This window comes from Crassostrea angulata, chromosome 10, assembly GCF_025612915.1.
Source record: "Crassostrea angulata isolate pt1a10 chromosome 10, ASM2561291v2, whole genome shotgun sequence".
Classification (NCBI taxonomy): Eukaryota; Metazoa; Mollusca; class Bivalvia; order Ostreida; family Ostreidae; genus Magallana; species Magallana angulata.
This window is the reverse complement of record NC_069120.1, coordinates 534,920-544,945: the sequence shown is the minus strand read 5'-3', so window position 1 is coordinate 544,945 and position 10,026 is coordinate 534,920. Positions and strand designations below refer to the sequence as shown.

The following is a 10,026-nucleotide window of genomic DNA, read 5'->3' as shown; positions in this document are numbered from 1 at the left end:
TTATCCGATTGTTCACTTGATGGTAGCTCCAATAAGCTCTGTAATTGGTAGATGAACAAAGAATGAGATACTAATCATCAAAACAGGCGCAGTCTATATATAGAGAGAGGCAGCCTTTTAAATCTTAATGAACAGAATTTTTGGCCACCATTTTGTCTGATTAACTTGAAAGATGTTGTCTATACGGGTCTTTGGAATATTTATCTGTGTAATAGTTTCATGTCAACTTTTACATTCTGTGAAAGCAGAAAATGAGCGTAATTGGAATTCATTTCATTCCATACTAGTTAACAAAGAAAGGAGTTTGGAGAGGAAAACTCGTGAGCTAAGTTTAGAAGATGTGACAAAATTTAAAAGTTTATTAAATCGATTGTTAAGGGAGAGGAAGCCGAAGCCACACAGTGTAGAGGAAGAGAAGGTTTGGATTCCAAACGGTTATAAATCAGGTGAAAAATTAAAGTACGAGGACCGAGTGAGAATGGTGGACCATCATGGAGGAAAAACATTCAGGGAGGCGGACACTGAAAATCCGAGAACCAGTCAAACAGCGGAGGCCCTGTTGGAGGAAGACACGCACGATGTCCACCGTAAACCGATACAGACCGCAGACAACGGCAGGCGAAGCTTTCTGAAGGGGGAAAGCCTCTTATGGACCAACGGCATTATTCCTTTCAAAATCAATAAAAACGTTGATGATGCTTGTCGAGAAGAAATATCTAGGGCCATTGCTGTATTCAATGATAATACGTGTCTCAAGTGGGAACCTTACTCGGGCAGTGGCAAGGACCACGTGGAGTTTTTCACGGGTGGGATAAGTTCATCTTATGTTGGAAACATACAAGTGTCCAAATATGGACACCTGTACGAGCCAAAACTGACCAATCAGCCAATCAACATAGACTCTCGTCACTGCACGCTGCACGTGGTTCTTCATGAGATGGGGCACACTGTGGGAATGGCGCATGAGCAGAGCCGCAGCGACAGGGACCAGTACGTCACGGTTCACTGGGAACACGTACTGGAGGGGGAAGACAACCAAAACCTGGCCAAAGAAGACACCGAGAACCACAACATCCCCTACGACTATTCTTCCCTCATGCATTATTCGGTCTACGCTTTCTCTAAGGATGGCGAAAAGACCCTGGAATACACGAACACAGACTACGAATTTCTCGGGTTAAGGGAAAACACGCTATCATTTTACGACATAGAGGACATAACCAAGGCTTATAACTGTACCTGGAAGTGTGCCGGGAAAGAGTGTCAGAACGCGGGCTATTTGGACCACACCTGTTCCTGCAGGTGCCCGAAGTACCTTGAAGGTCCCACGTGCGATAAAGTCAAAACAGAAAACTGTGGTGGAATTATAACCCTACAAGATCAAAACGACCAGCAATCAATTGTTTCCCCAAATTATCCCCAGTCGTATTCAGCGGGGCAAAACTGTATCTGGTTAGTAAAAGCCCCGAAAGGCCACGGCATAGAACTCTCTAGCCCTGATTTTGATCTTCCAGATAACAGTCTAAAACGATGTAATCATTGGCTAGAAGTAAGGTTCAATTTGATTGGTCAACCAGGTCCTCTGTATTGTGGTGACTCGCTTCCGGTGATTGAAACGTCATCGGGAGGAGAGTCTCACTTGCTTCTTTTGAGGTTTGACTCAACCAACCAGTTTGTTGATTCTGGGAAAGGCTTCCACTTGAACGTACGAATCAAAGCTCAGTTTAACCATTCCAATGGTCTGGTCACCGATACATCCGACGATTCCGTTTTCGTGGATGACGTAATCAATCACTGCGAGGTGGACCCAGACTGGTGTTATAATGAGGGAACCTGTGTGTTCCGCAATGGAGAGGTCAGCTGTTTGTGCTCAGATGGATATTCCGGAGATTTTTGCGAACATTCTGATAATTCAAAAGAAGCGACAGATAAATCCACGCAGTACCTTGCTGTACTAGGGACATATTCCTGTCACCCGTCGACAGCATGCTCCATCATTAACCTATACTCAGGTTTCACCTGGAGGATGGAAGAACAAGGCCTTGTGGTTTCCCCTCAGACAGGCCCAAAGGGATCCCAAGCCGGCTTCTCTATTCCCTTCAAAGTCACGGAGAATCGCGACATGTGCTTGGAGATCCACTTCAGACGTTTGAGAGCTGGCACGCCGTGCGGTGTTTTGGAGGTCACTAAGCACGTGGAGGGAGCGGACTTTGGGTATGGCGGCTACCAGTATGACCTGTCCCTGTACCGCGGGGGGTGCGGCGAGGGCGGGAAAACCGTGTCCAGCCCCATCTCGTCGTTTGTCGGTGAGACTACTTCCGTTTCCCTCAAAGTTTCTCTTGAAGAAGACGGCGAATTCAATATTGCCATTGAAAACATTTCTATTATTGATGGATATTGCTAATTGGATAAACATTAATTCGATTTGTTGAGGTGAAGTTCTGGTAGTACTTAATGACGTATGTTGTTGTAAGCAGTGTAACGGAAACTCATGATTATAGCTGGTCCGTCCCCATTATGTTTTCTTCCCTTGTGTCCTATGATATGGGAAATCTGAACTCACGAATTTTGCCTACATCACCTCAAACCTACCATTTTAACCTCCATAGAGTGGAGTGTGAAATGGAATAGTCATTGTTATAATTTGCTTTTCCAAAAAGGTTCTTTTAAAGATATACAAATGTTTTTGCTGCTATTTATACAGGAGTCCTTTTATGTTTCTTATATATACTGAAAAGTACTCTTACTTGTAACAAATTCAAAAATAAATTATGATGTAATATAATGCAAGAATCGGGTCTTTCCAATAAAATAAACCAAAAGTTACATACTGGGCTGAATTGCTCAAAGGTCAAAATGAACACCTATCAAATATAGGTATCGAAATTATCAAAATACGCTCTGCCTTGATTTTTATCCGCCTGGAGTAAATAATGATTTGTATATTTTTCTTAAGATAATGGATTGAAATTAACTTTTTACAAAATATTAAGCCCTTATTTTGTGCATTTGAGAAAACATTTGAATTGATTAATTTCACGGATATTTTGTACTTGGTACACAATAAAGTGATGGTTTTACCAGATCATTAATGTCACAACAATCGGCTGTACTTAAATGAAAATTTCAAATGTCTGTCGATTTTTAATTCATGCAGCTTGTGTTGACTTAAATCTGAAATTCTTACAAAGCCGCCTTATATGTTGAGGAGAACAAATGTCGGGTTTTACTGTTTACTTTACTATCCGTCCTATGAGCACTCTACACCCTTATTGGCTTGGGATCTTAACACTATTTTTTTTATCAAACAATAACATTCAAAATATGTGCATATATTTTGTATGTAAGGTAAAGGTGAAGGCAATGAGGACATAACACGGGAGCATCGCGCGTTTTATTTGTTGTTAATTATTTGTGACATAATTTTGATTTCTCAGAAATATTAGTTTTATCGTTATTTTGATTACGAACGTTTTGCAATGTCAGAGAATTTTACAACGCTAGAGGAGACTTGCATTTCATATAGGGTTTATGCTTGGAAAGCTGTTTTTTTAACATATGTTAGGTTTTTGTAATCTATTGATTGAATTATCAAAACTGTTAAAGGGACGTTGCCTCCAATAAACATATCACTAAACTTTTTGTAAACCCCCCCCCCCCCCCCAACAGCAATCATATCAATAAATGTGGTTTGTAAAACTCATGACAGTGTTATAATTTAGCGTAATTGTTGTATGTAAAAGTTACGATGGCCAACCTCCCAGACACGTGGGCTCTCTTCGGCTTCCTCCCACGTCAATGATCCCCTCGCCTTAACAACAGTGCCAGCAAGAAGTACCAATTTGTATGTTGTAGAACTTGTGTTTCAATCATTGTAAAATGATTGGAGTTAAGTTTAAAACAAAATAACTCAACAAACAATTCTGTGCCATTGCATGGTTGTAACAGATGGATGTAACAAAAATCCTATCCCTCTATATACCGGTACGTGACAAATAATGCCATTGAATCTGATAAATACAGGGTAATTCTATACAAGAGCAGGATAAAACAATCTGCACATATTTATTGGTTTCAATCATGATAAAAAAAATCATAACGACACAGTGAACAAATACCAAATATTGTATGTAGAGAACATGGGCAAATGGAATGGACCACAGTGAGATAAAAATATGAAAATCAACGTATTTAATATTTCTTTAAGATATCCGTTTTCAGTTATGTATTTAACATTATCTAGAATTTTTTTTTAAAAATTAATTCAGTACTGAAAACATTGATATGAACTCCTTTGTGCTTACCAAAATCTTCAAACGAGTGGATCTGAGCTCAACATTTTGTCATGGTAATGAAGTATATTTTTAAACGTGGAATGCTTTGCTCAGTCTGCCACTGGTTTGCAAAAAAGTCGGATTCTGTGTCTAATTAGTAAAACAATGGGACGGGTCAAGAAATAGAAATTATGCTCAGTCAATACAAGCGTGTTCGTCTGTCATTATACACATTATTAAACGCAAACAAGTAAGTGCCTTTTTAACGCTTGTTCTCAAATGCTTGATATGAAACAGGGTGAAATTGATGCGTTTTTTTGGCTTTAGGTTAGCTATAGTTATCGGGGGTGGGGGGTTATGTCTTTTGGTAGTGATGACGAGAAATATCAGACCATGCAACGTTTCCGACCCCTTTGTGACAGCTATATATTAATAGTCATTAGTCAACACGTATCACGCACACTGTACACGAACCGTTACAGATTGCATGGGTGCACGTTACAGGCAGTAATTTTAAACCGCTGGTGCATGCTTTAATTATAAAAGATTAATTTAAAAGATATTTGAAATTGTTTTTTGTCTTAGCCATGTGTTGGTTGTTTCGAAACAAGGCATTACCACGCGCGTTATGATCGCCCTTGACGGGGCTATATAGACCCGCTTAGCCTTGTTCTGACACCTAAAGCTAACAGTAGGAGAACAAGGAATAGCTTGATTTGTAAAACAATCATGATAAGGGGCTTTAAAAGGCTGGTTTAATGACGCAATACCTCTCTTTAATTAAATCAGCGCGACAGATCTGCCACCAATATTGGCAAGCCAGTTAAAACAAAGCGAGAACTGTATGATCCCTGAACCGCCATGACTCCTGCAATTGGAGACCTCTCAGTGACTCTAACAATGTTTGATCTTGACAATTTTATCTGTTAATGTAATACACTAAAAGATGAAATGATACATTTGGAAGACATATTTGCGTTGTTTAAGATTCTTAATTTCTATGTCCAAAGATACCGAGGGTTATCCGAGTAGCATGTCCCCTGACCCGGATGATTGTAAGGTCACAGTGTCCTTGTCACCGTCCATGGCCATAAAGTCTGCCTCATCCTCCGATACACCGCCCACAGCAGCATCAGCTAAAAGTTCGGGGGGTTCCGAACAGGACGAGCGGTCACTATTACTTACCAAAGTAACTTCAGTTAAAGCCGAGGCTGTAGTGTCCACCGATTTCAGAATTTTTATTTCCTTTCTCCTGTCTGCAATTTCTGATAATTTTGGGGGCCGTTTCTTTGTAATTTTAGGGACCAGAGGGTCCTCCTCACTCACGCACTCAGTCGCATCATCAGTTCCATTGGTGTCGATAGAATCCATGTGATGTAACTGTTTAATGCACGTGTCCTTATTTTCTTTAGGCACTGGCTTTTTATGTGGAATAAACGTGTTTTTAGAGTGACCTTTTTCAGCAACTGAAATGTTCGATGGTTGGTTGTGCGTTCGTCCTATCTGTGCAAAGAGCTTAATCCCTGTTTTATTTGCGTAGTAACTCTGTAGTCCCTGCTCAGTCATGAATACGACGACGGATAGTCCCGCACTGACGCCACCCACCGCGGTCAGTACCCCTTTGTTTACATAGAACCAGTCTCCTAGTCCCAGGAACCGGACGTTGGAAGCTATTATCAGAAAAGCGCCGGTCACTAGGAGGACGGAAGCAGGAACCAGCAGCAATCGGATCTTCCACATCTTCTGGTTTCGATGGATCCGTTCCTGTCTCCATTTCCGACGCCTTTTGATGTATTCTTCTTGTTTGAATTTATCTACCTCCGCAAACCAAATACTAAATTGCTTAATCCGCTCTTTCTCACGCGCGATTTTGAGTTCTCTCTGAAATAAGCAGCCGCACGTTCTTTCATCATTTTGCCGAGGTCTGCAAGTAAACAATGAAACTGATTGGTTTATTGTGTACCTAATTACGTCTATATTTTGCAAAAACAAATTTGTACGCACCTTCTAGGGACATGGTCGACATCATCATACTGTATAGAAAGTCGAGAGTCGTGAATCGGGCTCCTTACCACGTTGAGCATTCTGGCCCTTCGTCTCCTTCATACCTTCTGCTCGTCTCCCTGCTAGATCTCCCTGCTCGCCAGTCCTGATATGTCCACATGCATTGGTCCGCTATTGTTTTCCGCGCTCTGATTCCTGCCAACACCACCATGAATGCTTATATCCAGATATATTTCATGAAAGAATCAGATACCATAACAGTGTGACGTGAGATTAAAGATTAATGAGCATTGCAGGACGTTATTTAACCATATCTCTTGCTCTGGCGGTCAGCATGTGATAGAACTTAGAGTCATTAATCCCTCTCTTGTTTTAGCTTTTTCACGGTTTGTAATCTGGTTTTATTGAAAAAGACCCCCTCCTCCTGAAAATTACCAAATCAATCTAGCAACTATATTAGAGATATTAGTTTGTACAGTGAAGCTCCCACACCAGTATCATATTGCACACTGCATAGAGACGGTGCTTTTGGCGCCATTGATTTTAAACGTGAAACTTAATACGCTTTTGAATTTTAAAATTACCTTCATAATTCGTGAATGGAAAACCCACTATTAATTTTCATTTCGTTTCTGTAGAGCTTCTTTCCTTTCGCTTGGAAAGTTTTTACAGCGTATTCTGCTTTTGTTGTTTCTTTGGTTGTGACAGGTGTTTTATGCTGGATGTTAACAAACAACTTCATTCTCGGTTTCTTCAGTTTTTGTATCTGTATGGTCGTCGGCAGGAGGGTGAATTATAACTTGAATTTCATTACATTGGTGGACCTTATATCTATCAGAGTCGTTCTTTTTCTGTAAGGGAGGTTGTAACGAGAAGTATACTGGAGAGCTGGTCACGTGATTATCCCCTTCCGGGACATTTTTATTGTCTGTATAAATGCAAGGAAACTGTGGCTCTGTCATGGATAAAGGGTTGTTTTGAATCTCACTTCCTGCAGCATTACTTTGTTCCAAGGAACAGAGATGTTTGCTTTCCAGTGGAAGGTTTTCTTCAGAAGGAATTTCTGTCGTCTGCACGCCTCCACTTTGAAGAACTCTTAAAATTCGTAACTTGCTCATCGCTCTCTGTGCTGCTGCCTTTGAGTTGGACGACACTTTTCTTTGGTGCCTAGGGTTCAGCTGAAGTACAAACTCCCGAGAGGAAAAAACAGTAGGTTTTACATGAAGCTGATCTTTATATTTCCCTAGCGTTCTATTGCCATTTTTGATAGACTTCTGTGCCCTAAGGACGCCCTCCAATACACGATAAGATACACTTTCTGATTTATAGGGCAAACTTGTGTCAACCAGGGATCGGGGATATTCTGGCAATAAATATTCTTCTTCTTCCTTTTCTTTTTCAACTCTCTCAGTGTCAGTTTGAATTTTGTGGACACGAACTGTTTCAGAAAAAGACACTTGTGAGTTACTTAGGGAGAGTTTCCGGTCGGTAGCATTGGCGTTTGCTGAGAGGAAAGATGTGAGGGACTGATCGAACATCGTGTCCAGGTCCTCCAGAGAGTGACACATTTTGTCGGACGAGCCGATTGACGACGGAAGGGAAACAAACGAACTCCGGCGACTAGAGAGAGTTTTCAACGACTTCCTTAGAGCAATAAATCGCCCCACTTCTTTTCTGCGATGGGTTATCAAGGCGATGGACACAAATAGCAATACAACCCCTAGGGTCAGAAATATTGGTCCAATGATGCAGAAAATCTCCCGGTACCTCCAAAGGAAGGTTTTCTCGCTGAGTCCACGTAGGGTACCCCCGAAAGAAAAGACGGTGCCAAGCAGCAGGCAGATGAGGGTGGGGACGTATAGTCTACGGTAAAGCGCCAGTTGTCTGTCCGTGTCGATTTCCTGTTTCCGCTTCTGCTTGCTGCTCCGCCTCTTGCTGAACTCCTCGTGTTGGATGATGGTGTTCAGGTCGTTTTCTTCGTTAAACTTGTCCACTGCTCTGCGCATACTTTTTCGCTTGCTCTGTTTCTTCTCCATCTTGACTGTCTGTGCGTCTCCTACAAGGGAATAAGTCGGAATGTTAATCCCCCCGCTGCAGTGTGCAGTAATCTGTTATGTTAATCCCCCCGCTGCAGTGTGCAGTAGGCTGTTAAGCAGTCTAGACCTTTTGCCCGCGTTATTTAATCAGGTTACTGTAAAATGGTGCGTAACTAATGCCTAATAAGATTTTCCTGACAATATTCGCTTCAAAGCGAGTAGATAGATGTAGTTAGAGACGCACACTCGCGTTAAATTCTAGCTCTTAACCGGGCCATCACTGACAAAGAACATTAGTTTGGGTTTTTTTTGTTATTTTTGCACCTACCATGTTTTATTTGAGCCGCGCAAAAGTTGACGACAAAACACCCGAACAAAGGACAAATCAGATTATAAAAATACTTACCACTTCACAATTTAAGCTATGTTTGCTTCCATTTCGTTACAGAAAGAGATAGGAGGGGGCAGCCATTGTGAGCGCACTTGAATGCATCAGCGCATGGTTGTTCATCTTGTTAACGGGGGCGTTCCAGTAAACATTTTCTGGCTCCGGCGTCCCCCGCCCCTTCTTGTCCTTTGCTATTGCGGCAGTCTCCAAAATTCAGTAATTACAAGGCAAATTAAAAGGTAATCGTTTAAGCTGTGCGGATTACCGTGTGTTAGGCGAGAGTTCTTTGCCTAACAGCTGTATAGAGTTTAATCTCTGACACATTTTAATTGTGGAAATCACTTCCATTGTGCCTGGGTGTAAATCTACGTAACACAGATCAAAAGGAAAAGACGGAATTCTACGGAACAAACGTTACAGCCGCCCGTGGCATTTATCGTTCCAATACAAAACGATAATATTGACTGAATTGTGTATTGAATAAAATGGTATTTTAAACTAATGAACGAACATTGAGATTTTCGCGTTAGATTTTACGTTACGTCATCTTATAATCATTTACAGTGCACCGGCATTCCGCGCGGTGGTGGGGGTTTGGGGGTGGGGGTTGATGGTCAGTGGTACGAACCCGCTGATGGCATATCAATACGAATGAAGGGTTTCGACCAACGTGTCAATGAAACAGAGAACGGGGGGGGGGGGGGGGGGGGGAGTAGGAAGGGGTAAGAGAGACCGGGATGACCGTTAAAAATCCAATCTGGAGTGTTTCGTTCATCAATCTCTTATTTTGGTTTGTCAACTTCGAAATGTCTAACTAAAGAGCACACTTTTAAAAAATGTTAGGGAGTTTAAGAGCATGCGCATACTGAAATTTGTAGTTTTCCTTTACAGAGGCATATTGAAAAACCTTGTATGTTAACAAAAAGTCTAGCTAGCTTTTATGTGACTTGTTAAAATTCATCACCTTTGTAAGGAGTTTATAAGTACAACTGTTACCAGAATGTATAGTTTATTTTTATCATACCTTAAGATACTTCAATACACCGAGACTTATACTTTTTAAGACACTACGTCACAAGATGGCGATTTAAATGTTTTGTTAAACTGTTTGTATCAATCGATGTAGATATATATCGTAATAGCTCAGTGGTTAAAGTATCAGGCTTGTCAACCGCAGGTCATGAGTTCGAATCCACCTGGGGCTTTTGTTTATGTTTAATGAATGACATTTTTGAAAACCTCTTTTTTTTTTATATCTAAAATTGCACATTTTTTCGCCTATTTTACATATATACTAGTCTTCTTATCCATCATGCTTTCTGTC

General features: G+C 41.1%; 3 protein-coding genes across 3 annotated transcripts; 1 reads left to right on the top strand and 2 right to left on the bottom strand.

The window, feature by feature from the left end:
- Window positions 1–72: 72 nt before the first annotated feature.
- Window positions 73–3,675, top strand: LOC128164399 (zinc metalloproteinase dpy-31-like). The gene has a single exon (XM_052828194.1). The coding sequence runs from the start codon at window positions 173–175 to the stop codon at window positions 2,402–2,404; it is 2,232 nt and encodes a 743-aa protein (XP_052684154.1). The 5' UTR covers window positions 73–172; the 3' UTR covers window positions 2,405–3,675.
- A 388-nt stretch (window positions 3,676–4,063) lies between these two features.
- LOC128164397 (uncharacterized) lies at window positions 4,064–6,999 on the bottom strand. The gene is made up of 3 exons (XM_052828193.1): window positions 6,863–6,999; window positions 6,279–6,473; window positions 4,064–6,198 (listed from the first exon to the last, which is right to left on the bottom strand). Exons 2-3 carry the CDS (start codon window positions 6,356–6,358, stop codon window positions 5,295–5,297), a joined length of 984 nt encoding a protein of 327 aa, XP_052684153.1. The 5' UTR covers window positions 6,359–6,473; window positions 6,863–6,999; the 3' UTR covers window positions 4,064–5,294.
- LOC128164396 (uncharacterized) lies at window positions 6,998–9,139 on the bottom strand. Its single transcript, XM_052828192.1, has 2 exons — window positions 8,721–9,139; window positions 6,998–8,334 (listed from the first exon to the last, which is right to left on the bottom strand). The coding sequence occupies exon 2, from the start codon at window positions 8,312–8,314 to the stop codon at window positions 7,004–7,006; it is 1,311 nt and encodes a 436-aa protein (XP_052684152.1). The 5' UTR covers window positions 8,315–8,334; window positions 8,721–9,139; the 3' UTR covers window positions 6,998–7,003.
- Between the last annotated feature and the right edge of the window lie 887 nt (window positions 9,140–10,026).